General features: G+C 45.2%; 1 protein-coding gene across 2 annotated transcripts; it reads left to right on the top strand.

The window, feature by feature from the left end:
- Positions 1-10,614, top strand: CLEC19A (C-type lectin domain containing 19A). 2 transcript variants are annotated; one of them, XM_082200165.1, is made up of 5 exons: positions 1-402; positions 4,611-4,776; positions 6,222-6,315; positions 8,869-9,001; positions 10,274-10,614. In XM_082200165.1, exons 1-5 carry the CDS (start codon positions 312-314, stop codon positions 10,351-10,353), a joined length of 564 nt encoding a protein of 187 aa, XP_082056291.1. In that variant the 5' UTR covers positions 1-311; the 3' UTR covers positions 10,354-10,614. The 2 variants fall into 2 exon arrangements, with proteins under 2 accessions (XP_082056291.1, XP_082056290.1); XM_082200164.1 differs by lacking the exon at positions 10,274-10,614 and adding an exon at positions 9,196-9,829 and having other exon boundaries at positions 8,869-9,017.
- Positions 10,615-27,861: the final 17,247 nt, after the last annotated feature.

The raw sequence follows: 27,861 nt of genomic DNA, 5'->3' as shown, positions 1-27,861 counted from the left end.
GTGAAATAAAGACTACTTATAGTCCAAACGCCACGCAAGCTTTGCATGAGCAGATCATGATGGATGCTCAATAATCAGGTCATCTGGAGGAGTGAGAAAGAGTGGCCAGTGGTGTGGGAGGTTAGGCCGTGAGGCGTTCGGCCAGCATCCTGTGCAAATCTTGTTGAAAGTTTGCCCTTACAAGGGAGGGAGTTGTCTACAAAGCCTCTTTGCAGCTGCTCCAGTGACTTCAGTAGCACTACAAAGGGAGGAAAAACACGGAGCAGCCACTTCTTTGCAGCTGGGAAGAGGAGACTTGCTCTCGACCAGCTATGATATCGAGGTGGAATTTCTGCGCTACTTTCTCTGGGGTGCTGCTTGCCATCCAGGCTTTCCCACACACCAATATTAAAATCAGTCAAGGTGAGTACCCATCTCCGACGATAAAATACTCAAAACTGGGACACCTGAAGCCAAGGTAATTTTGCTTGGGGTTTTAATCAGGTTGAGGTTTAATCTTGGGTCCTAAATATCACTTCTTGGTATTTGTCTCCCTCCCCCTTTGAGAAAATCCTCTAAATAGAGCTATAGATAGGTAGATTCCATTTATATCACAAATTGCCTAAACTTTAGAAAATAAAAGATATGCAGAAGGGTAGAATGTTCAGTGACTCCTATGAATTGGCATACATCCAGTCAAAATTTCCTGTGTAGCACAGCAGCTATTGACCCAAACTAACATAAGTGTATCAGAACACTGTAAGCCCACTATATACGTTTGGTAGCAGCCCGTATCTCCTATATTGATCACTGCAATTAATCCGTCTTCACTTAAAGTTATTTTCTCTTAGGTTTTGCTCTCTGAAACTAATAAAGTGAGTTAGTTTGCTGTTGATACATGGTCCCATATTCTCTCATGCCATTCTTTGATAGATGATCTTTGTCTTTTGTAATTAAGTCAGAAAAGTTGGGATTTATGGGTGGCTCATCAGGAATCAAAAGGCTTTGATGAAAAGGCAACATGGAAAGTTATCGATGAAATTGAGAATTTGCTCCAACTTTATCGTTGAATCCAGTTCTGGTGGCAGCCTGTGTTCAGTAGGAGTAGGGAATAAAATTCATTCAGTTTAAAAGCAAACCTGTGTACTTTTCAAAACAGTATGTAAATTGAAACTCAGCTAGCTTTTGAAATTCATACTTCTCTGAATTTTGCAATGCAGGTCTCCAGTCAAGTAATGTGTCAAAAAATACATATACCAGGTTAAAGTGTGCATGAAAATGTGTGTGTGTGTGTGTATATATATATATGCATAATTAATATACCTTAAGAGGCATTCTATTAGAGGAAATCACTTTACAAAATAATATTGGTCATAAATGCATACAAAAATGTGTATATTAGGAGAAATTCACACAAAAATGCTGATCGATTTTCATGAGGATTTTTTTAAATGAAAAATAAACAAACTGATGTAGACCTGTAAAAAACTGAAAAGAAGATTGGAAACATGACAAACAGCAATAAATAGAAATTGACAGATTCATTCATCCCTAATGTTCAGATAGCATCTCAGCCGTCATTATGGCTCAGCTAAACTGTTTGAGAGTCTGTGGTATACTTATTCACTGTCATTTCATTTCCAGACCACTATTTGTACAAATTATGTGGATTTATTTGATTGCATAATTAAGTTGTTGTGGAACTTCTGTGTTATTGAAATGCCAAGAAATGAGATGATAAAATGATTTATGGGCATTAGGGATTATAGTGTACTTGGGGTTTTTTTTTATTTAACTTACTCAAATTAATGGGTTGGATTCAGGCTAAAATAGTTGGTCTTAAACCCAATTAAACACAACTAACTTATTATGGATTCAACTGCTGGGGTGTAAGGTAGAAAAAGGTGAGGAGTTTCTGAGCTCCACTTCAGTATAACCAACCTTACTTTGGATGGATTTAGGGATGGAAGGATCTGCTCATTTTGGCTTTCAGTTTCTCGTTTTTCCTATTCTAACATTTGCAGAAATTTGCAATTAAAAAAAAACCTCCTAAAAATTAATCAGGATTTTATTTCAAATTTCTCCTAATAAACATTTTTCAATCAATTACTCAATTTTTGCATTTTTGTAAACATTGTTCAATTGGTGATCTGCATTGCAAAACTGGGATAAGGGCAAATTTCAAAGGATAGCTGTGTTTCTGTTCTCATGAAATTTTGGAAGTTGTAGATTGAATAGATCTGGCTTCAAATGAGGCTAGAATCGAATTTCTCCCCTATCTCTTGATGCCATGTGACCAAAGATGGAAGGAATTAATTTCACTTTCTTTTGGTGTGTGCACAGTTCAGTCACTGAAGTTGGTGGAACATATTCTAGAGAAAGTGAGTGCATCTGAGCTTCACTGAAATACCATATGATCTCATCCTATGCGGGGGTTTGGTTCTAAGGGTCCTGTGTATACATAAAAATAGCATATACCCAAACCCTTGGAGGCGCCCCAAAGCTACCAGGAACTCAGAGAGAGAGAGAAAGAAAATCCCCATACTCCCAAAGCCCACATGACCAGCACATAAATAAACAAATAATAGATATCTTTGCTACTTCTTCATTTCCATCAATACCTATTTGTCCTGTTTCTTCATGTGACATGTAAGTGACTACCTTAACCCATCAAATTTTGCAGACCTTTTAACTTGCATCAGGGGCACTGGTTCCTAGTGGCCGAACCCTTTAGGGCCCTCCATATTTTGGGGGTAGGGGCTGCCCCCCGATATCCCATAAGCGTGGAGCTGAGTGCCCTTCCTCCTCCTGCCACAGAGGGGAAGAAGGGTTGAAGCAGCCTCCTGCCAGTGGCGGCACCAAGAAGAGGCGGAGGAGGAGCTGCTGGCCATTGAGCCGTGTGGCCGCCATGTTTGGCTCCACCCCTGGCTCCTCCTGACGTCACACGCATGACGTTGGGACATCGCAAGATCACACGCATGGCGTTGGTCCCCCTCCCCAATCACCCTTGCAAGCTGGTGCCTCTGACTAGCATATTATATTATTTTCTCCTTTTAAAAGTACAGCTAGCAAATAAATCCTGAGGCGAATATGACATCCTTGATTTAACTCAGCCCTGGGAGTTGAAAGCTTACTGGCCGCTCGTCCAAAGACTGGGCCAATGTGGCCATTGGCAACTGAACAGGAAAGGTGCTAATTAGGGGGTTGACCTGCTTCGCCTTCTCTCCTCTTGCACATTTAACCTTAAAATTCTTCCAGGCACCTCTGGTGCACTGGAGCTAATCAAATTAATGTTACCTACTGGGGCAAGTGGTACAGAATTTCAACAAGCTGAATGGTTCAGACAGCTCCATTTTCCATCAGACGATGGGCCGTTTTCTGAAGAGGAATTTGGAGGGGGAAAACCAGCTTGAAAGCTTTGACTGGGGCCTAACTCATCCTTCCAGTAAGGTGTGCAGATCCTTTGGCTGAACTACAACTCCCATCATCCCTGGCCATTGGCTGTGCTTGCTGAGCTGATGGGAGTTGTAGTTTGGCCAGATCTGGAGGACCAAAAGTTTCCCCAACCTGCCCTTGATATTTAACACTGAGAATGAACCTTCTGTCTCATGTCTTCGTCGCACTCCAGAAACATACCCTCCCTTGCTTTTAGTGGTGTGATTGATTGATTGATTGATTGATTGAAATATTTATAGACCACACTTTCATTTTTTTAAAAAAGACACAACCAGGCAGTATACAAACTCACCAAAAGATAAATAACAAACACCAATAAACAGCGGGCAATAAAAAGAAATTCACATTGGAAAGACCTGTCTGAATAGCACAGCTTTTGGGAGATGACTGAAAGAAGGCAGGGATGATATGTGCTGAATCTGTAGTGGCAGGGAGTTCCACAGGGCAGATCCTGCCACACTAAAAACTTGGTCATTAGTTAAAGGCTGACCGAACTCTAAATTATCAAGGCAGAACATAAGGAATCAAGAGCTCCTTAGGTGCTTTGGGTCCCCGTTTATAAAACCATAGAATTGGAAGGGACCATCAGGGTCATCTAGTCCAACCCCCTGCAATGCAGGAATCTTTTGCCCAACATGGGACTTGAACCCACAACCCTGAGATTTAAGAGTCTCATGCTCTACCAACTGAGCTACCAAGGTGGGTTAGATCTTTGTGAATTAGCGCAAGAACCAGGAGCCTAGCTTGGTAGCAAACTGGCAATGAGTCAGGGACATTGGGATGGGTGGGGGACACAGTTCTGTTCCTTTTTTCCCACGTTAAGAGCCGTGACGTCGCCTGCTGAAGTGGTATTTGCTAGAGGGGATAGGAGGACAAGGCTGTTTATCCAGCGTGGTGGGTTTTATCTAATCTCCTCTTTTGTGGGCTTCTTTCCACATGCCTCTCCTGAGCTCTTCCCCCTCCCATCTCTGCATTGCCCGCAGCCAATGGCGTGTCAAGATGCATGGAAATGACAGCTGTTGCTCGTCTCTTTTGACAACCGTTGTTGAGACAGAGGTGGCTTTCCTGACCCTTGTAATCTTCTGGGCTCCCAGGACTGATAGCAAGTGAATCTGACAAGTGGAAGTGTGTTGAGATATGGGCCTCTCTAACCTATTTCCTTCCTCTCTCCCTAGCTTTGCCAGAGCCAATTCTGTCTTACTCTTGCCCTCTCTTTTGGACTGAATATGAAGGCTTTTGCTATAGATACTTTCCAATCAATAAAACATGGGCGGAGGCTGACTTGTATTGCGCAGAGTTCTCCATCGGCCTAAAATCAGCCAAATTAGCTTCCATTCACAGGTAAGAATCATGCAATAACGTCGCCCCATTTGCCCTAATGCATCACCCTTCACTGGTGCCTTGTTGCTATGGAACACTTGGAGGATGGAGACAAAAATGGTGAGTGGTTTAGGGACCAAGTCCTGTGAGGGAAAGGTTGAAGGAGTTGGAGATGGTTCGTTTGGAAAAGAAACAATTGAAAGGTCAGACTGTACTATCCTCAGATATCCAGAGGACTGTTGTATAGGCAGAACAAATTTGTTTTCCTGTTGCTCCAGTAGCTTCAAATGACAAGGGGAAGGATTTAGATTAAGCTTAGGAAGTACTTCCTGATGGTATGAGCTGTTTGACAGTGGGACAGGCTGCATTGGAAGTTGGTGGATTTTTAGAGGTTTTTAAACATAGAATGGGGACGCGGGTGGCGCCGTGGTCTAAACCACTGAGCCTAGGGCTTGCCGATCAGTAGGTCGGCGGTTCGAATCCCTGTGATGGGGTGAGCTCCCATTGCTCAGTCCCTGCTCCTGCCAACCTAGCAGTTTGGAAGCACGTCAGCGTGCAAGTAGATAAATAGGTACCATTACGGCAGGAAGGTAAACGGCATTTCTGTGCGCTGCTCTGGTTCACCAGAAGCGGCTTAGTCATGCTGGCCACATGACCCGGAAGCTGTACGCTGGCTCCCTCGGCCGTAAAGTGAGATGAGCGCTGCAACCCTAGAGCCGTTTGCAACTGGACCTAATGGTCAGGGGTCCCTTTACCTTTACCTTTAAGCATAGAATGTAGTGTCGACTTCCTGCATCAACTGAGGGTGGGACTACATGAACCTTGAGGTCCCCCTCCTAACAATATGATTCATTGATTACCTGGCAGCAATACCACTATTTACCCTGGTTAGCCCAAGTCCATCATGGTTTTTGCGATGCTGTTCTTCAACCAACCTGTGTTTACAGAAATGCACATATCAAGTCAACATGTGCTTAAGATGAATATCTTAGTGAAAATAACCTACAAAGGTGCATCATCTTAGGAGAAAAGTCTTGCAGAAGTGGCATACATGAGTCAAAACAGTGCATAATAAGTTGTTTATTAGGAGATATTTGCACTAAAATTCTGAAGACTTTTGTGAGGAATTTGAAATTGCTGCAAAAGGCAGAGCACTGAAATTTGAGGTTAGAAAAATTAGAAGCGTAGAGAACTAAAAAGAAAGAGCTAGCACAGCATAGTGGTTAAAGCGTTGGACTAGGACCTGGGGAAGTAAGGGTTTGAATCTGCACTCAACCTTGGGGGCTAGTCACTGCTTCTCAGCCTAACCCACCTTGCAGAGTTGCTGTGGGGATTAAATGAGGTGAGGGAGAGCCATGTCTGCCACCTTGAGCCCCTTGCAAGAAAGGTGGCATGTAAATGCAATGAAATAAAGAAATAAGTATTAACAGATCTTTGCATTCCTAATTACATATGACTATTGGCAGCTGGGAAGAGAATGTATTCGTCTACGACCTGGTAAACAGCCGAGTGCCTGGAATACCGACGGATGTTTGGATGGGACTTAATGATCTAAGACAGGTAAGAAGCTAACCGTACCAGATGCTGCACCTCTCATCGGGCACATAAGAAGAAGAAGAGACCTGCTGGGTGAGACTTTGGTGGCATCTAGCCTAGCAGAAGCGGAGCATTAAGGGAAATAGCCCTGCTTTATATTGAGTCAGCCTGTTTATCCATCTAGGTCAGCATACTCTATGCCAGGGGTCAGCAACCTTTTTCAGCCGTGGGCCACCGTCCCTCAGACCATGTGGTGGGCCGGACTATATTTTTTTGGGGGAAATGAACAAATTCCTATGCCCCACAAATAACCCAGAGATGCATTTTAAATAAAAGCACACATTCAACTTATGTAAAAACATGCTGATTCCCAGACCATCCGTGGGCCGGATTTAGAAGGCGATTGGGCTGCATCCGGCCCACGGACCTTAGTTTGCCTACCCCTGATCTATGCTGACTTGGCAGTAGTTTTCCAGAGTTTCAGATGGGGGTTTTCTCCCAAACCTACCTGGAGATGCTGGGATCTTATGCATGGAGGGCAGATGCTGTTCCACAAAGTAACAGCTGGATAATTAAATAGCCCTGGGAGCTTCCTATATGCCTATATATTCCTGTGCTTCTGCCCTGAGGGAAGTCGGTTATTGACAGGAGTAAGCCAGCAGTAAATCACACAAAGTAAATAGAGTTAACTCTATATTAGGATCTGCACAGGATGTCATGCCTAACGTGCACAGCAACTGTTAAACCTTTTGGTTTAGGATGTTCCAATAAGCAAGGAGGATGATTTGTACAAACTAATTAACCTGCCTCCTCGAAATACAAAATTCTTCCACAATAGGTTTACCCTACACCCTACCTCATTGGCTTTATTCAAAGCAGTATGTGCGCTGAAAGGCAGCTATTCTACAAAATCTGCCCTTCTCAGAATTGTGTGCAGTGCAGCTCTCTAACTCACCCCCCCAAACTGCATGGTAGGAGATAGCTGGGCATAGAACTGCATATATTAGTGAAATTAATGTACAGGCAACTCCCCATTTATGTATGCACACATCGGCACGAAGCCCGGAGTGGTACAGAAAGGGGCAAAGGGGACCTTAAAAGAGCAAGAAAATGGCAGAAAGTGTTTAGCAATTCCACAAGCCTTCGCAAGTGCAATCCCAGGAGCCCTTGCACTGAGTTGGAGTTTGAGCAAGGAGGGTTTGGAGGGAGAAATGGTGGGTGTTTGCAGACTTTTTCAATGGTGTTCCAAATATGCACAATTTCACTTAAACACACTGTGTCTCGGAACGTAAAATTGGGAATTGCCTATATAAAATGCATTATTAAATTAAGGGGAATTGCTTGCAAAAATGTGAACTGTATTGGCCTGAATATAAGCCTCACTTTTTACCCAAAATCTGACTGTGAAAAGTTAAAGTGCAGCTTATATGTGGTGTGCACCCAGGAGCGCCGCAAAGCGGCTCCTGCCCCACAAATAGTCCCCTGTCCTCTCCCCCAAGGCCGGGAAGGGAGAGAGCAAGGAAGGGAAATGCCGTTGGCAAAGCAGTGCCCCCCCCCCCCCGTTTGCAGCCAGGAGCAGCAAAGAATGGAGCTGCTTATATTCGGGTATTTTTTGTTCCCCCCCCTCCAATTTTAATGATGTGGCTTATATTTGGGTGCGGCTTATATTTGGGCCAATACGGTATATTAGGTGAATAGGTTGGTTAAACCCTTTGGTTTTAATGCAAATTAAGTTAAAATCACAACCACGCCCCATTGCTTTAATTGAATTTATCTTCAGCCAATTTAGCCTGGATCCAACCAACTGATTTCAGTACATTAAAAAGTACAAGAAGATGACTCATGCCCACACATCAGTTTGCCATCTCATTTCTGGGTTTTTGATAATACAGAAGCCCCAAGACGGAAGTCCCACCTGTAATTTATGCAGATACTGGTCTCAAAATGAAATGGCAGACATTTATTCAGTCAACAAATATATACCACACACACTGACAAAGTTGCCTTCTTGGGCAAGGCATTTGCTTTTCAGAACCAATTGTGCAGGTTTGTTGAGCAGCTGTAATGACAGCTGAAATGGTATTTCAAAACCAAGAAGAGGTGAATCTGCTCATTTTGATTTTTCTCAGTTTCTCCCTTTTCCAGCCTTAAATTCAGTTCTACACATTTCCACATCTGCTTGTTTTTTAAAAAATCCTCATGAAAATTCACCAGCAATGAAATGTGGGTTTCTCCTAATACATACATTTGTATGTGATTTTTGACCATTTTTTTTGCAAAGCATTTTCTCCTAATATAATGCAGTTTTTCACCAATACATGCACGTTTATGCACACTTTGCCACCGTACGTGCGTTTTTGTATCCACAACTTCGCTCGAGAACTGCATTGTCAAAATTCAGAGAAGTTTTGAAAAATGACCGCTCGTTGGCTTGTGTATTGCTTTGGAAAGCATGAGTTAGCTAGGTTCACTTTGAAGCCAAACACTTCCATCTATGCTGGTTAAAAGCAAAGATTGAATATGTGCCATTTCCTGTCTGTTTCCCTAGCACTAACTCCCTGGTGATGTATTTGATAGGAAAGCAATTTTGAATGGACAGATGGCTCCTCATATGACTATAACTACTGGGATGGCAATCAACCAGACGATGGGATCCACTCTAAACCGGAAGATGAAGACTGTGTGCAGATCTGGTACAGATACAGCAGTGGTAGGTGGTACAGTCAGTGGCGTAGCGTGGGGGGTGCAGGGGGGGCCCGGCCGCACCGGGTGCAACATCTGGGGGTTAGGGTTAGGGGGCGCAAATCCACGGGTTAGGGGGCGCAAATCCACGGGTTAGGGGGCGCAAATCACTTGCCTTGCCCCGGGTGCTGACAACCCACGCTACGCCACTGGGTACAGTAGATGTATCTCAGACATGGCCTCTTCCCAGGAGCTGAGGATGCTCAGGCAGGAGAAGAGGCAAGAGGCAATATGATTGCAACCTTCAAATATCTGAATGGCTGTCACACAAATGATGGAGCAGAGTTGTTGTTTCCTGAGTGCCTCACAACTCAGAGACAGAGCACATGCTTATGAGATGCAGATGTTGTCACGTTGCAGATATGGTGGGAAAAAGCAGAAAGAGAGTCTACCCAGGCAGGGAGCAGGGGCGAATCTACTATGAAACTAATGAAACTTAAGCTTCTGGGCCTCTAATCCTGGAGGGCCCACAGAAATGACTTTAGTCCACATTGCTTAAATTTGGGGGGGGGGTCTAGTAGACCCAATTTGAGTTGCACGATTCAAATGGGTTGATTTTTTTGCTGTGTATATTTCAACAATCCCAAGGTTTGTGAATCAGCAGCACAGATGTTGTAAATGTGGGACATTGTGGTAAGTTGGCTGTTCTGCTGTGGCTAATGTATCCTGCCCCCCCCGCCCCTTATTAGCAGAGGTCAAGACCCTAGAGGAATAACAATGAGTTCATAAAAGTACTGAAGCAGATACAAAAGTAGTTATTTAGACCTCATTGCTGTTTGTGATGGGCCCCCCATAACAGTTCAAGCTTCAAGCAGCAAGGACCATATATAGCTATGTCCTCTTCCTGTCAGGGCACAAAGGGGAAGTGATCTCACAAAGTTTGACACGAAAAGAAAATGTGAGCGAGAGGGGAGAGGAAAGTGAGCGAATTTAGGCACCTGTTCTTAAAGTTAGAAAGTGATTACATTCAAGTCTTGTATTCTCAGTGACATGCTACTTTCCTCTCTGCAGGATTATTATTATTCATACTGGGTACAGTGGAACATTGCCTCTGAGTTTGAGCTAGCAGAAGCTTTGCCTCTTCAATATGCTGCCATTGCTTCCTTCCTTGGAAACTGGGGTGTAAAACTCCATCCAACACACTCCTTATTTCTCTCTCTCTCTCTCTCTCTCCCTCCCTCTCCCTCTCCCTCTCCCTCTCCCTCTCTCCCTCCCCGCCCACCCAATTTCTTTTTCATAGCTTTAAGGTCTTGGAATGACAATAGCTGCAGCAGAGAATTTCCATTTGTGTGCAAGATCCCATCCCTGGCTGCTGATTAAGCGTTTGCCCAAAAACAAAAGCAACAACTCAACTTCTGTCCAAACAACATGGAATGAAATGGATGTACAACTTTTTTCTAAGCCTGTCTCCCCATCCCACTGCCCCCCCCGATCTCGTGCCTTCCAGATGTTTTGGACCCCAAACCCCATTGGGGTTGGGAGCCGTAGTTCAAACCATCTGAAGAGTGCTAGATTAGTGGGAGGCTGTTCTAAGGCATAATTCTCTCACCTCTAATAAACATATATCTGTATCTGACTCAATGAAGGCTCCAGCTAGTCATCATGACCAAATGTGTGTGTGTGTGTGTGTGTGTGTGTGTGTGTGTGTTCTGTACCTGGTCAATGCTCAGGGATGATGGGAGCTGGATTCAAGGAACATCTGGAGGGCCACGGCTGCCCCATATCTGGTGTATTCACTGGGGCCCAGCTGCATCCAGGTAATTTTTTGCAGGGGATACTTCTGCCACCGGTATGCAATGTGCAGCTGTCATCAGTGAACAGACTGCATCTTCTGATGCTGTTGTTTTTAGATTGTGAGATTGATTATAGCAGGTGTGGGGAACCTTTAGCCCTCCGGGTGTGGCTGAACTACAGTTCCCATCAGTCACAGCAAGCAAGACCAATGGTTGGGGATGATGGGAGTTGTAGTTCAGCAACATTCCAAGGGCCAAAAGTTCCCCACACTTGGATTTTAGCAACTGGCAGTTTTTGCTTTCCAAACCAACTTCAGGTTTAATTTAAAGTGAAGGGTTTGGGTTGTGGTTATTGGTTTTTTTTATTTTAATTAAGGTTTGCTTTCTTGGTTGGTGGCCCCAGAGCTAGGCAATATGGTACCTTCCAGGTGTTGTGGAATACAGTTCCCATCTCTTCTCTTATCATTGGCCATGCTGTTTGGGTGTGCACCACTGTGCCTATTTCTGCTTGAACCTCTTATTTTCTTGGGTAGGGTTTGAACATTTAGATGATGCTGACTACAGCTCCCATCATCCCTGCCCGTTGCTCATGCTTTCCCAGGGCTGATGGGAGTTGTAGTTCGGGAACACCTGGAGGACCAGAGGTTCCCCACATCTTTTTGAATCCCTGGATCTTGCTGAGAAGCACACCACAATCAGATTGTCTCAAGCGACTTTTTCATATTGGGGCCAATGAACAAGTCAGTTTTGAGCCATGGTGGCAGGGTGGGTGGGTGAGTGGGAGGGAAATAGAGTAAAAAAGCAAGAGTCCCCATCTCAGTCAGCCCATGTTAAATAGGAAACAGTTCTGTTTTTATGTCTGTGTCGAGATGTTAGACGGAGTGGATGGCAATTAGCACTGGCATGATTATTTCGAGATGAATCAGCGGGCCAAATGGAAAATTGATCAACATCCATATGGTTAGATCAGCCTTCCCTTGTGTAGAAGTGCCGTGTTGTTTCATAGCAGTTTGTTGCACTGCTAATGTCAAGAGCTTTCTGCCCCTCTCGACTCTTGCTGCTGACTCATACTCAGGTGCAGCTGAATGCAGACGCTGAATGGGCTTTCTGGGCTGAAGCCCAGTGGTGACATGATGTGTAACCAGGGCTGGGAAATGAAGGAATAGCACGTCCTGTTAGGTAGTAGGAGCAACACTTTTATTTGTTTAGCTAAAAGCCAAAACGGGGGTGGGGGGGGGAATGGAACCCAACCTCCCCTGTTTAGAGTGTGAATCTTCCACAGGAGCACCCTTATTATGTGATTGCTGCTTCTTTCCCATAATTAAAAGGATCCTTCTTGTCTTTCTGCTTGTCTGAAATGTAAAAAAAAAATAAAAATCAATCTGGTTTAACAGTGACTTAAGACCTTAACCAAACAAGACAATCAACATTAAATGAATGAACTGAAACTTAACCTGTTTTCTGCTGATTTGTCTCTCCAGCTTTTTACTGTTCTGTCGCCTTGCAGAATAACAAAATGCTGTGGGATGCCGTTAGGTGCCGTTGTCCGTTTGAGTTCACCAAGGCATATGTTTATTGCTTGATTTCTGCATTGCAAGGGGTTGGACTAGATGGCCCTTGGGTGTCCCTGCCAACTCTACAATGCTATGATTCGATGCAATCCTAATGGCTTGCAGCCTGAACCTGGCCTTAAACAATGTGAAAGGGAGAGGTCACCTAATGACAATGGGAAAACCTTTGGTTGGGGGGATAGAAGAAGACTGCTTAACCAGATCAATGGCACACCTGCTCCAGTGGTGGAAAAACCCCATGGTTGGGGGCCAAATGTGGCCCTCTGGGCATTTCTTTCGGGCCCTCAAGACTCTCTCCAGGTAGGGGTGGGAGGTCCTGTCAATTTCAGTTCTCTCTGTTTCTCCACATTTCTGCAGCAATCTGCAACAACAACGGCAACAAATCCTCATGAAAAATCACCAGCATTTCCGTGCAAATTCCTCCTAATAAACACACTTTTGGCCTCATGTACACATTTTTTTGCAAGCAATGTATTTCATATGCTGTTTTCGCTACTATATGCACATATTCCCTTTGTGTATCTCAGTGTCCTGATCACATGGTGCTTATTCAGACCCAGAGGTGCTCACACATTGCTCTTCCGATATTGACAGCTGAGCTCCATGTCTGGTTGGGGGGGAGGTGGTTCTGATGTGGTTGGCACAATCAGCCCCTCTTTGGTCTGTAACTGTAGTATGCCTTATTATTTATTAGATTTATATATCCCCCTTCATTATAACATCTCAGGACGGTCCACAGGGCCTTGCATGTGTGTGGGAAAATGATTGCTTGTAACTCGACACATGTGAATGAGGACTTTCCTCTTACCAGCTTAAAGAACATAAGGAGCAGAGGCAGACTTTGGTAATATGGCACCTTGAGTGAGGACAACATTTGGTGGCCCCCTCCCATATTTCTTATTTTCATCATAATTCCTTTTAGGACAGTTGCTTTTTAAATAGATCTTCTCATAATAATAAGTATTATTTTGTGGCCCCTTGGCTTGTCACCCTGTGCTGGGGAATAGACCACACCACCCTAAATCCGGCGCTTTATAAGGAGTTCCTATCTGGATTATCTAGTCCAGCATCCTGTTCTTTAGAGCTGATTATTGGCCTGTGAGAGGCCCCCAGCAGGCTCTGAGCAAACAGCCCTCTCCTGACTTGTGGTTCCTCTGATAGTGAAATGACTACACAGCTCTCATGACAAGTAGCTGTCCAATGCTCTTAAAAGCTGTCCAGTAGCACTAGCACAAGCACTAGAAAAGCAGCATTCAATCATATCATCCCCACTTGTCTTGCAGGCTGATCTCTCTCTCTCTCTCTCTCTCTCTCTCTCCAACGCCAGAAAAGCTGAAATAAGAAATTCAGGCCAAGCTCATTTGCTGAGGTCACTTCACAGCTAGTGCAGGGAAGAGGGAATGCGTCCGGTTTCGGCACCTGCGGGCTTGTTTTGTAACTAAGCAGCGACCCTTGATTGCAATATCTTGGCATCTGACTCACACACATACAAAAACTCCTGCCTCAAAGTGTCAGATCTAACACTGGAGCCAAACTGGAAGGAGACCTACCCGGATCTTGAGTTTGTTTTGTTTCTCCCCCCCCCTGCAGCTTTGGGAGATGTTTCTTTAGTAGAGCCAAACTGCAACAGCAGTAAGATTAATTTAGGGACAAGCGCTTTATGGGCAATAGCCAGGGATCTAAGGAAATAGAGCAGTTCCCCATAGAGCATCTTCCCCAAGAAGATGTTTGATCAGTGTCTGGCTTCCCTTGAGTGGTGGTCACTGAGTTTACCATGGATATCCTTGGAGGTAAAATTGCTTCCTTTGGGAGGGAGGACAGGGATCCTGTTCCTTTAGCACAGGAATGGGGAACCTCTGGCCCATGTGCAAATTTGGCCTGCCAGATCTCCTCCTTTGGCCTGCTAGGCTGTTGCGGTCAAGTCATTTCCTCCTGCCCTGCTCCTGACATAGTATGTGCTACCAGATAGAGAGGTGGAGTCCCAGGGCTGAAGGTCCTGATTTAGCTAGTAAGACTCACAAGTGGATATGTATTTGCACAGGCAGGACATGCCAGTGCAGAGGGTAATTACGACTGACCTAACTCCCCATGTAAGATCGTAAGAATATAAGTGTGGGATAGCCAGCTTCATATAACCAACATGATTAAGTCTAATGAATGCACAAAAGAGTTAATACCATAGAGAAAGCCGGTTCACTCCCTGTCACCTTGGGAGGAAGGTAATCAAGCCAATTGTACCTGAGTCTACCTGAGAAACTCAGCATATAAAGAAGTCTGAGCTGGTTTCTCCACGCTCAGACCGCGTGGCTCTAACAAGCCATTCTTGTGTTCCTTTTGCCAATAAATCAGGAACATTCACCACTGTAACTAAGCCAAGCTTTACTGCCTGTGCAACTTTTTCCTGAATGCTGTATGGAAAAGCACATGAATCTGACCTTCGGAGAGTTTGTAAGTAAACCATTTTCAACTTACCAAACGTGTGGTCTTTTTCTATGCTAGGGAAGAGAGGGGAACTTTGGAAGGGAACTTAGAAGGGCATATTTTAAAGATCAAACAGTTTATATTTCCACACTTTACCTTGCTGCATAATTTGTGGTTTTAAATCTCTGCTGGGGTTCTCCCACCAAAGTGTACCTAGATCTTGGCATCCAGTGAATTCTCCTTTTTTATACCTGTTTCTTTTTCCTTGCTACCAATGAGGTTCAGGCCAAAGGTCCATCTACTCCAGCACCCTGTTCTCACAGGAGGCAACCAAAAGCCTGTTGGCAGCCTGCAAACTGGCTCCAAACACAAGAGCAGCACCCCTCCCCCCCATGGTTTCCAGCGGCTGGCATTCAGAAGCATTTTTTAAAAAAAATGTGTTTAAGATTTTTCCATGCTTTGTTTTATGAAGCTTTTCATGTACAGTGGTACCTCGGGTTAAGAACTTAATTCATTCTGGAGGTCTGTTCTTAACCTGAAACTGTTCTTAACCTGAGGTACCACTTTACCTAATGGGGCCTCTCACTGCCGCCACGTCACCGCTGTGCGATTTCTGTTCTCCTCCTGAGATAAAGTTCTTAACCCGAGGTACTATTTCTGGGTTAGCGGAGTCTGTAACCTGAAGCGTCTGTAACCCGAGGTACCACTGTATGTTATTTATTTATTGTTGGAAGTTGCTTTGGGTTGCAGTGGCAAAATTAGCAACTAAATAACAACAACAACAACAACAACAACAACAACAACAACAACAACTAGTAGCCACTGATAGCCTTATTCTCCATGCATTTGTTCAATTTGCTTTTAAAGGCATCCAAGCCAGTGGACATCACTGCCACCTCATTTTGAAATCAGCTGAGCCGCCATTTTGTGACAGGATCCATTTGGTGGAGCATGGGGTACTTTTGGGTCTGTGTTCTGTAGGCCTGTGTTCACGAAGGGTTTGTTTTGGCTGGTATTGCTCATACTTAGAAGCTGACCTGTATCCCTACCATGGCAACAAACAGCAGTAGTAGTGGAGGCAGAAAATGACAGAGCTTGAGTTTCCAGATGACTTGGCATTGCCTTTCTGTATAATTTACTAAATGAGGCAGAGGCAAACTGTGCCTGATCCAGACCTCTTAATAATAATAATAATAAAGGTTCTTTCTCACAGCCATCTGCTTTTGCTGAAGGTACAACTTGCTGCCTGATCGCTTAATGTTTGCATCTTCTTGGCTGCTGTTTGAGAAACTTGGGGAAAGGATGAATTTCTCTGCCAAACCCCTCCAACGTTGATGATGATTGATTTTTTTTAATGGAGGCCGTATCCAATGCATGGAGTAATTTAACAAGCATCACAGACAGTTATTGTGATTGCCTAGTAATTGCTGCAATTGCATGATGTAGGCAATTTACTTTGCAAAATGTTTTGTGAGAATCATACAAAAATATTTGTATGGAGAAATATATTGTGAAATTCAGAGAAGTGTGAGTTCCAAAGGAAGACTGTGTTTCGTGAATTGGTTCAATAAGTGCGAATTAGGGAGTTTCTCGTTAAAATGTGAACAATCTCAAATTCTTCTTGCTTTCTTAGGTTAGGTTAGGTTAGACAGAGAGCGGATAACTGAACGAAGCAGAGAGTCCTATCCCTCCCTACTCCTGAGTCCTGTACCAACAATCTAACCACTATACCATATAGCCTTTCTTTTCGCAAATCAGTTTGGAGCTCTCTGTCCTCTCTAAACTGGAAAAGTCTATACAACAGTGGCGTAGCGTGGGGGGTGCAGGGGGTGCCGGCCGCACCGGGCGCAACATGGGGGGGCGCGCTCGCACACGCAGCTCTCTGCCCCTACCTGGCTCACTCACTCTCTCTCACTGCAGTGCTGGCTGTGCGAATCCGATCCGAGCCGCTGGGTCGCCACCCACTGTGGAGGGGGTGGGTGCCAGGCGTGCGGTGCGGAGAGAGAGCGAGGGACTATCTGGGGGAGGGACAGTGCAGCGGCCGCCCAGCGCAGCGCTGAGCGCGGGAGAGAACCACACCAGACCAACCCAGGCAGCAGCAAGAAGAAGCTGGCAGCGGCGGCAGGTTAGGGGTTAGGGGGCGCAAATTACTTGCCTTGCCCCGGGTGCTGACAACCCACGCTACGCCGCTGCTACACAATATGCTTTTTGGTGCTTTCACACTTTTATAGCACAAACATGGTGTCATCCCCCACCCCAAAATATTTTATTAGAAACTATATTTTGTGGCAAGGGATATGGACTTAAATGGATGCAGTATCCCCCCCCCCCAATGTTAAGTTCCTCCACGAATGAACTGGTAATTTGTGTTGACTCCTGTAAAAAGAGGAAGCTATTGGGTTCCCATTTAATTGACTTGATTGGAACCAGTCTTAGTGTGTCTGACAGGGCCAGGCCTTGCGGTGAATGTGACCTCATTTCGCACTGTCACTTTGATTGCCAAATTGTACCTCTTTAAGAACCTTGTTTGTGCTGCATTAAAAACGTGAGTTGCACTATTGGTTTTACGGTACAGGTTTCCTTCTGCTGCTTGTTTAACATGTGGCAGCTGCAATTAGAAGGCTACAAGGGGAACCTGCAACAAAATGCCAGAGTGTATTCTCACCTCTTAATAGGCATACAGTACTTGTATTCAGGGCTCCAGCCACTCAGTCATGCTGCTGTCCAACATGCTGGTCACTTTCCTTCCCCTCTTGCCTGCTGCAAGTTTTCGTTTTCCTCTTTTTTATATATAATAATTTTTATTAGATTTTCCATTTTTCCATTTGAAATAAACATTTTACAAATTTTAAAATATCCAATGACTTCCCTTCTTCTCTTTCTGTGGTTCATTTTACATATCATATATCCCAGCATATTTTACTATAACCATTCAAATCAGTTTTCCACTTTTACATCCATCAAAAATTATTTATCTTAATGCTGCCAGCGTTTTCAGCTGTATACAGTTTCACATATTCAATAAATGTTTTCCTATGTGTTAAATCTGCAAGTTGTGCATAGTCTGTCAATTTACTCTTTTGTTGGGACTTCGCTAACTTTCCATTTTTGGGCTAACAAAACATGGGCCACAGTTGTTGCATACATAAAAAACCTTTTGTGACTCCTGGGCATTTCAGTCTAGGTTATCTCCAACAAAAATGACTCTGGTTTTTTTGAGGGAAAAGTAGTTTTGAACATTTTCCCCAATTTATTATAAATCATTTCCCAATAGTTTTCAGCTCCCCCCCCCCAACTGACAGGCAGCATTCTGTGACTACTACCAAGCATGCCCACCTGTCATCAAGTTGTTGTTGTTGTTGTGTGTCCTATTATGTTTTTAAAATGTTTCTCTGGTGGTCCCTTGTTTCTCCTGAGCATGCTGATACCTGAATTTGTCTTGTTTCTCATTGGTGCAGTTGAACTATGATCCTTTTGTCACTTAGCATCTGAGTTCACTCTTAGACAGGTGTGTGTGTGTGTGTGTGTGTTTCTTGGGCTGTGAATTATAAGGCTGTATCTGCACTGAAAGCACATAGTACAGCCATAATACCACAGGTCAGGTTAACCTAAGCAGATTGCATTTCTTTTTCTTTCTTTAATATAATTCTTTATTGGAATTTTTTTTTACAACATAACATAAACCCCCACCCCCCCAATACAGAAATCCACCCTCATTAAACGTGAACATAACATACAATAAATAAATCTTTCGCCTTTTACTAAGCAGATTGCATTTCAACCTTGACATTTACTCATGTAAACTAATAAGCAGATTGCATCTGAAATGAATTCCTGTTCTGTCCTTGTAAAGGGTTTAAAAGATGGGGATAATAATACCCCCTACGACTCTAAGGCTATGCCTTTGAAAGTGCCAACGATGCTTTAATTTAAGATGGCAGGCAATAACAAGAGTAAACAAACTTTTACTCAGAGTAGACTCATTGAAATTAATGGCTGTTACTAACTTAGGCCCATTGATTTTAATGAGTCTGCGCTGAGTAAAAGTTAAATACAGCCCTAAGTGTATTGAGTGTATAATTACTGAAGAAGATATTTGTGCCTTTTAATGCGCCTATCTTATGTCTCATGTTCTGGCCCCCAGGCGTCTGGGTCTGGCCTTTGGAACGCTCCCCAGACTTTGCCCCTCACTGGTCCTGCTTCCCACCCCAAGTGAAATGTGTCCTTGAACTCTGGCGATGTTGTTTGCCTTGGTGGAAGAAAGGGACAGGTATGTGCAGGAGCCAGCCACTGTTGCAAAGGTATTCATTGCTCCTCCCACTCTTGCCTCCGGCCCTGTGCAACACTGGCATGTGGCCCCTGGAAAGCTGCCTGGAAGAGCCTCCCCGCCCCTGCTGTAATCCATAGGGTACCATAAATCTGCTGGCCTTTAGGATGCCGCGAGATACCTTTCCTCCAGAAGACGTTTCTGTGACCCTTTTGCAATCTGTAGCTTGTGGGCCACTTCTTTTAAAACTCCGCTGTATGAAAATTGTATACATTGAGTTGGTACAGATTTGCCACTCAGTGACCCCTTCAGTCAATGTCTTTTCATTCTGTGACTCACTCACAGTGTGAACCAAAAAATAATGGTGTTTTCAAGGACTGTTAGGTAATATGAAAACTGACTAGGGTTGGATCTGTGCTCTATACATGTAGGTGATGAGGTTTGGAGGCTGGTTACTGGATCAGGCCAAAGAACCATAAAATTCAGCATCCTCTTCTCACAGTAGCCTATAGGATGCCTATGGGTTGTTTGCAAGAAGGACCTGTGAGCACAACAGCCCACTCCCCACTTTTGATTCCCAGTTACAGTGATGCAGAAGAGGAGTGGGGGTCTTGTTGCCTGGGCAACTGGCAGTTCTCCCAGTGGTCTCCCACTGGTGCTGTTTTGAATGACATATTTACATGAAATCATAGAGTTGGACGCGGGTGGCGCTGTGGGTTAAACCACAGAGCCTAGGATTTGCCAATCAGAAGGTCAGCAGTTCAAATCCCCGCGACGGGGTGAGCTCCCGTTGCTGGGTCCCTGCTCCTGCCAACCTAGCAGTTCGAAAGCACGTCAAAGTGCAAGTAGATAAATAGGTACTGCTCCGGCAGGAAGGTAAATGGCATTTCCGTGCACTGCTCTGGTTCACCAGAAGTGGCTTAGTCATGCTGGCCACGTGACCCGGAAGCTGTACGCCGGCTCCCTCGGCCAATAAAGCGAGATGAGCGCCGCAACCCCAGAGTCGGTCACGACTGGACCTAATGGTCAGGGGTCCCTTTACCTTACCTATAGAGTTGGAAGGGACCCTATGGATCATCTAGTCCAGCCCCCTGCAATGCAGGAATATGCAGCTGTCCCTTACTGGGGGTCGAACCTGCAACCTTGGTGTTATCAACACCATGCTCTAACCAACGGTGCTATCCAAGCATGCAGTTTGTAGCATCTTAAGTAGAGAGCAGTTAGTGCACGATGCCCCGTCATCTCTCGGCTCTCCTTCGCCTGGAAATCAACGCAACACAAAATCGATGGTGGATGCCTGCCTCAGTTTGCCGAGCAGGGAAAAGCAAAAGCATTTTTAACGCAGCTCTGTTTTCAGGGATTTTCATGGTTACGACTGTGTGGCGTGGTAAAAGGGCATGTGCTTCTCATTTGCTTCATGGCTACTGTACTTGTTGTGGGTCTGGGGAGAGAGAACTGGAGCGTTCGCTGCATTAAAGTTCAAACCACTTGATTTCAAAGGAGGCGTGCTGTTAAAACCAAGCACTCATAACAAAACTTAATTGCTGGATCTATACTGTGGGATGCTTTAGGTGCCCTGGGCCTCATTAGCAAATATTAGCTTGACTAACCACTCGAGTGGAAGCCTACTACTTAGCGCCCTATTAAAACAAGAACCTTGCCATGATCAATAAAGCTTTCGCGAAATCTGGCACGCCAAGCACAGTGCTGCAGGATCAGGCCAGGGGCCCATCTAGCTAGCATCCTGTTCTCACAGTGGCCAATCAGATGCCTCAGGGAAGCCCCCAAGCAGTGCAATAGTGCTCTCTCACCTGGCAACTGTCATTTGGGCTGCTGCCAGAGCCTTATCTCTCCCCTTCTGATGGGGAGAGGAAATAGAACCTTCATATTAGAATTGATACGGTCATCTTTATTTTCATTGTCCCATAAAGAACAACAAAATTGAAAAAATCTACATCAGACATTCAAAAACCAACAAGCTTGCTATCCCAGCTATCCCAGCCTGGTTAAGGTAAAGGTAAAGGGACCCCTGACCATTAGGTCCAGTTGTGGCCGACTCTGGGGTTGCAGCACTCATCTCGCTTTCCTGGCCAAGGGAGCCGGCGTACAGCTTCCGGGTCATGTGGCCAGCATGACTAAGCCGCTTCTGGCGAACTAGAGCAGCACACGGAAACGCTGTTTACCTTTCCGCCGGAGCGGTACCTATTTATCTACTTGCACTTTGACGTCCTTTCGAACTGCTAGGTTGACCGAGCAACGGGAGCTCACCCCGTCGCGGGGATTCAAACCGCCGACCTTCTGATTGGCAAGTCCTAGGCTCTGTGGTTTAACCCACAGCGCCACCCACGTCCCTTCACCTCACAGGGTAGTTGGGGCTAAATGAGGAGGGGGAGGAGAACTGGGTACAACCCACTGAGTTCTTTGGAGAAAAATGTGGACTATAAATGCAACAAACAAATAATAATAGGGGTATCCTAACACCTCTCAGCACCCATAACAAACTACACTGCCCACGATTCCCTATCTCCCCAGCCTGGTTAACCCCCTAAAACTCTGATACCCCATAATTAAATAGAATATACTCCCACAGAGACTACCTTAAACTGCGTTTAAACCAAAATCGCATTTGGATAGAAACTGTTAGTCCTAGTCTTTATAACCCTGTACCTTCTTCCAGAAGGCAGAAGCTGAAAGAAATCATTTCCGGGGTGCGCACTATCCTGCGCTATCTCTGCAGCTTCCTTATGGCACCTGGAAGCATAGATTTGATCTAATCATAGACTCATAGAGCTGGAAGAGTCCATCTTGCAGCTCCTGCGTGCAACTAAGGGGAGGTGGGACAGGCATGAACAGCCAAACTGAGCAAGATATAACCCCTCCTTCATGAAATGAACAGAGGCTTAAATCCTGCAGCACTGGTTGGGCTTAGCTTTTCCCTACTGCATGTGCAGCCAATACAGAATTTAACCCTGCCCTCCAACTCAAGAATGGCACCAGCTGATTGATAGGTGGGCAGGTTTGGGCAGGTCAAATTGGACTCCCCAGTGGGCCAAGATTGGCCCAAGGGCTGGTGGTTCCCCACCCTGATGTCTCTAATGGAGCGGCCTCTAGCCTACAAAAACAAAGGACACAATAAACCTATTAGTCTTTTAAAGTGCCCCCAAACTCTTTTTGGTGTTTTGTTGTAACAGATTGACAAAACGGCCCCTCTGGAATTTGTTGACTTTGATAAATTCATAGAAGATAAGTCTATCACGGGATACTAGGCATGGTGGCCACGCTTTGTCCTACGGCTGGAGGCAGTAATGCTCCCGAAAATCAGTTGCTGGAGACCACAGGGAGGGAGAGATGCTCAAATCCTGCTCCAGGGTTTCTCAGGGTTGTTTCCTAGTTCTGCTGGATCTCTCAGCGGCCTTTGATACAATCGACCATAACATCCTTCTGGACCGTCTAGAGGGGTTGGGAGCTGGAGGCACTGTTATACAGTGGTTTCGCTCCTTTCTCCTGGGCCGTGTTCAGAAAGTGGTGGTGGGGGATGAGTGTTCAGACCCTTGGGCCCTCACTTGTGGGGTGCCTCAGGGTTCTGTCCTCTCCCCCATGCTTTTTAACATCTATATGAAGCCGCTGGGAGAGATCATCAGGGGCTTTGGACTGGGTGTCCATCAATATGCAGATGATACCCAGCTCTACCTTTCTTTCAAATCAGAACCAGTGAAGGCGGTGAAGGTCCTGTGTGAGTGCCTGGAGGCGGTTGGAGGATGGATGGTGGCTAATGGATTGAAGTTGAATCCTGACAAGACAGAAGTACTGTTTTTGGGGGACAGGGGGCGGGCTGGTGTGGAGGACTCCCTGGTCCTGAATAGGGTAACTGTGCCCCTGAAGGACCAGGTGCGTAGCCTGGGAGTCATTTTGGACTCACAGCTGTCCATGGAGGCACAGGTCAATTCTGTATCCAGGGCAGCTGTCTACCAACTCCACCTGGTACGCAGGCTGAGACCCTACCTGCCCGCTGACTGTCTGGCCAGAGTGGTGCATGCTCTAGTTATCTCCCGCTTGGACTACTGCAATGCGCTCTACGTGGGGCTACCTTTGAAGGTGACTCGGAAACTACAGCTAATCCAGAATGCGGCAGCTAGACTGGTGACTGGGGGCGGCCGCCGAGACCACATAACACCGGTCTTGAAAGACCTACATTGGCTCCCAGTACGTTTCCGAGCACAATTCAAAGTACTGGTGTTGACCTTTAAAGCCCTAAACGGCTTCGGCCCAGTATACCTGAAGGAGCGTCTCCACCCCCATCGTTCTGCCCGGACACTGAGGTCCAGCGCCGAGGGCCTTCTGGCGGTTCCCTCATTGCGAGAAGCGAAGCTACAGGGAACCAGGCAGAGGGCCTTTTCGGTGGTGGCGCCCGCCCTGTGGAATGCCCTCCCATCGGATGTCAAGGTGATGAACAACTACCTGACATTCAGAAGACATCTTAGGGCGGCCCTATTCAGGGAAGCTTTTAATGTATGATATTTTAGTGTTTTTTGGTTTCTGTGGAAGCCGCCCAGAGTGGCTAGGGAAACCCAGCCAGATGGGCGGGGTACAAATAATAAATTATTATTATTATTATTATTATTATTATTAGGGGCATCCTGTCGGCCAGTGTGAGAATAGGATACTGGATGAGATGGGCCTCATCCAGCAGTCGCTTTTTACGTCCCTACGTTGCAGAATTCAAGAGAAAAACATGACATCCCACACCTGAAAAGCACAGATCCGCCACTACCCAGTTTTCAAGTTAACTAGCTGTGCTTGAGGTAGACCCATTGAAATTAATGGGCATGACTAATTTAGGCTCATTAATTTCAATAGGTCTAACACTGAGCAGGACATAGTTGACTACAACTCTTGGTAGCTGCGAAACAATGAAACTTTTGCAAAAATGTAATTGTAACTTTTAACAATGTGAGCTAAGGATTACATAAATGTGAATCATTCACTGAATGAGTTTGTTTTGTTTTTTATCCTCAAATACCTGAGCCAGCCTTGCCCAACCTAGTGGCCTCCAGATTACTGTCACATTACTGCAACACACATCGGCCCCAGCTAGCGTGGCCAACTGTCGGCCATGATGAGATATGTAGCTTAATATCTGGAGGGTGTCAGGCTAAGGAAAACTGGACTACAGTTGCCAAAAAAAGTTAGAACAGAAATAAAGTAAAGCAACAAGCGGCTATGGGGAAAGTCAGTTTTTTAAAGGCAGTTGCGCTAAGAAAGCAGTAGTAGGCCAATTTAAACAATTCTCATCAGATGATCAGGTATTAACTAATGTCCTGATACTAAAACATTTCAATAATAACTAGCTGTACTTGAAAATGCAGTTACTTTCTGCAGAAATGCAGTGGTGGCCAACAACTCTGGTGGCTTTAAGAGAAGAGTAGACAAATGCACAGAGGGTAAAGCTATCAGAGGCTACTTGCCATCATGATGGCTGTATTCTACATCCACTGTTGGCATCCCTCTGAATACCTGTTGCTGGGAATCTCAGGTGTGGAGGGAGGGATGCTGTTGCCTTTAGGTTCTGCTTCCAGGCTTCCTATGAGGATCTGGTTGGCCACTGTGGGAGCAGGATGCTGGAGACTGGCCTGATCCAGAAGGCTCTGCTTGTGTTCTTACGGTATGTGCTATTGAGAGTGGTCCAACAGAGTTGGAATATTGGTCTATCAAGCTCAGTATTGTCTATACCAGGGGTCTGCAACCTTTAAGACAAAAAGAGCCACTTGGACCCGTTTCCGAAGAAAAAAAACCTGGGAGCCGCAAAACTCGTCATTATAAAAATAAATTTTGTCACTTTTTATTATTTCTTTGTTTGACCCCTTAGAATTACTCCTCCTCATAGAAATAAACGTTAAATTAACAAGTTACCTTTTTTGTGTGTGTGTTCTTCACTCCCCTTCAAAACAGTGACCAGCGTACATGCCCCTTACAATGTAGTGGGCGGTGACATCGGGTCGGTGCGTGACTAACGCACGCACTGCCCCCATGTGACGTCACAGCCAGTACAGCGCTCGCCACAGTGGGGAGTGTCGGGGTGCACAATGTGCCTCCTCCCCTCGCTAGTATATCCACCCCGGAGCCGCGGCAAAGGTGTAAAAGAGCCACATGCGGCTCCGGAGCCACGGGTTGCAGACCCCTGGTCTATACGAGGGTTTCTCAAATCTGGGTCTCCAGCTGTATTTGGACTACAACTCCCATCTTCCCTAGCTGGCAGGACCAGTGGTCAGGGATGATGGGAATGGTGGTCCAAATATAGCTGGAGATCCAGATTCGGGAAACTCTGGCCTATCCTAACTGGCAGTGGCCCTGCAGGGATTCAGAGAGGAGTCTTCACCAGCCTTACTTTAAGAAGTCAAGGAATTATTATTATTATTAATTATACCCCGGCTGCCTGGCTGGGTTTCCCCAGCCACTCTGGGCGGCTTCCAACACATATGAAAACATAATAAAGCACCAGACATTGAAGCTGGGACCTTCTACATACATGCAAAGCACACATTCTGCCATAGAACTGTGGATCTGATTTCCTTTTGAGATAACCAGATCGTAACCGAGACAAGTTGACCTGCCAGATAATGACGGCATGATCTCAGATAAAATGATTTATGAATTGCTTCCACCTGCTGCTCCCCCCCCCCCAGTGAACTGAAGTCATTCTGGAGGGTCTCGTGGTAAACAAAGAGTTGGAGGAGAAGCACCATCAAGCAATGCAGAGCTGGCTGGAGATTCCTTATTTCACAAGGGAGGAGAACAGCTGGAGGTAATTCTGAATCTAGTGAGCTCTAAATTACTTTCCATTGGGGTTCGTTTATTCCTTTAGAAGGCCGGCACAGTGGAATGTCTTCCATCAAAGTTTCATCATGATAGAAGTCCCATCTGGTATGAAGGAAATGTTGTGAAGAGACTCAGGAGGCCACCAAAGCAGATTTCTGGTTTCCAAGCATCCAAGATGTAAAAAAAAGGGGGGAGAGAGAGAGAGGAAGGGGGACTATTAGAACAGCTAATGATTTTGTTGTCCTAATAACAACCTGATTTCTGCACTGGAACAAGTTTCACAGTTTTCTTGCAATCAAAGGATATGGTTTCCATGCTCCTCCAAATTGCACTGCGATGAACCCGTTGTCTGATGTTGCTCCACATTGGCATCTAGAGCAACTGGGATGTTGCATCCTTGTCGTGAACCCTGAATAGATAGCTGCCAACTGTCCAGAGTCTTCAAGAAGGTGGAACTAACTCTAAGTAAATTTCTGATGGACCACAGAGATCACAGACATGAGAGATGGAACAAATTTTGTTGTGTTTGAGTCAAACAGCAATCTGTATCCACACTCCAAGGCTGGCTTTTACTTGTCTCAGATTCCCACGAAAGTTACGTTTTGATGACTTTGTGGCAAAAGGCGGATAAAGCATCTAATAAAATAATAAATAACTAAACAGTGCCGTTTCAACGCCAGGTAAAAACATGGCTATTTATCCAATCATTTGGTGAAAACGCTGTCCCTCGCTTGTCTAATGATGTAATTATGTTGCTAATATTTTGGTACTGGTATAATATTCCACCCTTCCCGAGGTCCTGCTAGAGAGAAACAAGAGGGCTTTGGCTCTTGTGAAAAAATTTCCCCAATATGTCCTTTTTCATATCTACTGCCTTAAAAAAAAAACAACTTCTGGGCACCTTCCTCAGAATGTAAAGACAGAATTATTTAGGCCAGCCATGGGGGATTTGTGGCCTTTCAGACGTTGCTTAACTACAACTCCCATCATCCTTGCTGGCTGGGGCTGATGGGTGTTGTAGTCCAACAGCAACCGGTGGGCCACAGGTTTCCTATCCCTGATTCATCCTGTGTCATTTCTGCCAAATGCGCTCTTTGTGCCCTTCAGCTCTGCATATTCTGTCAGGGCCTTCTCAACACTGGCTCCGGCCTGGTGGAATGCTCTGTCTCATGAGACCAGGGCCCTGCGGGATCTGATTTCTTTCCGCATGGCCTGTAAGACAGAGTTGTTCCACCTGGCCTTTGGCTTAGAATCAGTTTGATTCCTTCCCCCTCTTTCTTTTTCCTTTCTCCTCCTATGAAGAGGCTGCATCCTAATGTTTTAATGTTGTATTTTAATCTTGTTTTTAAATTGTATTTCAATCAACTTGTTTTTATTATTGGTTGTTAGCTGCCCTGATCCCGGTCTTGGCTGGGAGGGCGGGGTATAAATAAATATATTATTATTATTATTATTATTATTATTATTATTATTATTATTATTATTATTACCTGTACCCTTTATATAACTCGTAATTTTGTGTTTTTTATTCTGTTTGTGCCATTTATATGCTCTGTTGTGTTAATGGTTCCATTTGCACTAATTACACTGCCTGGATGACTTCTGGTAGCTATCATAGGCTATTTGCATAGGTGATGTAATTAGGTGTCTGTTTGCGCTTGCTGTAAATACGGCTGTGTGGAATGCAGCATGCACCTTGGGTGGAAAGATAATAAGTGGGTGTGTACTTCAGTTTGAAGTCCGAAGCAGCCCTATGTTCCAATGGATAGAGGAGGTTAGCCCACTAGAGCAGATGGGGCATGGCCAAACCAACCTCAGTCTGTCCTCAGCCAGCCAATTGTCATGGACTGGTTGGACACAGAGGAATGGTTGGAGGAGCCACCTGAGGAACCCCCAAGCGAAGAAGGCTCAGAGCCTGGGGAGTAGTGCTGGGACAATGATGATTGGTCAGAGGGAGAAAACTGGGAAGAGGGGGTTCGGAAGATGTAGAAGTAACAGGGCTTAGTGAGCTGGGAGACTC

Source organism: Podarcis vaucheri (assembly GCF_965113315.1).
Source record: "Podarcis vaucheri genome assembly, chromosome: 14".
In the NCBI taxonomy this organism is placed as follows: domain Eukaryota; kingdom Metazoa; phylum Chordata; class Lepidosauria; order Squamata; family Lacertidae; genus Podarcis; species Podarcis vaucheri.
The sequence above is the reverse complement of the archived record's forward strand: the minus strand, read 5'-3'. Positions and strand labels throughout refer to the sequence as shown.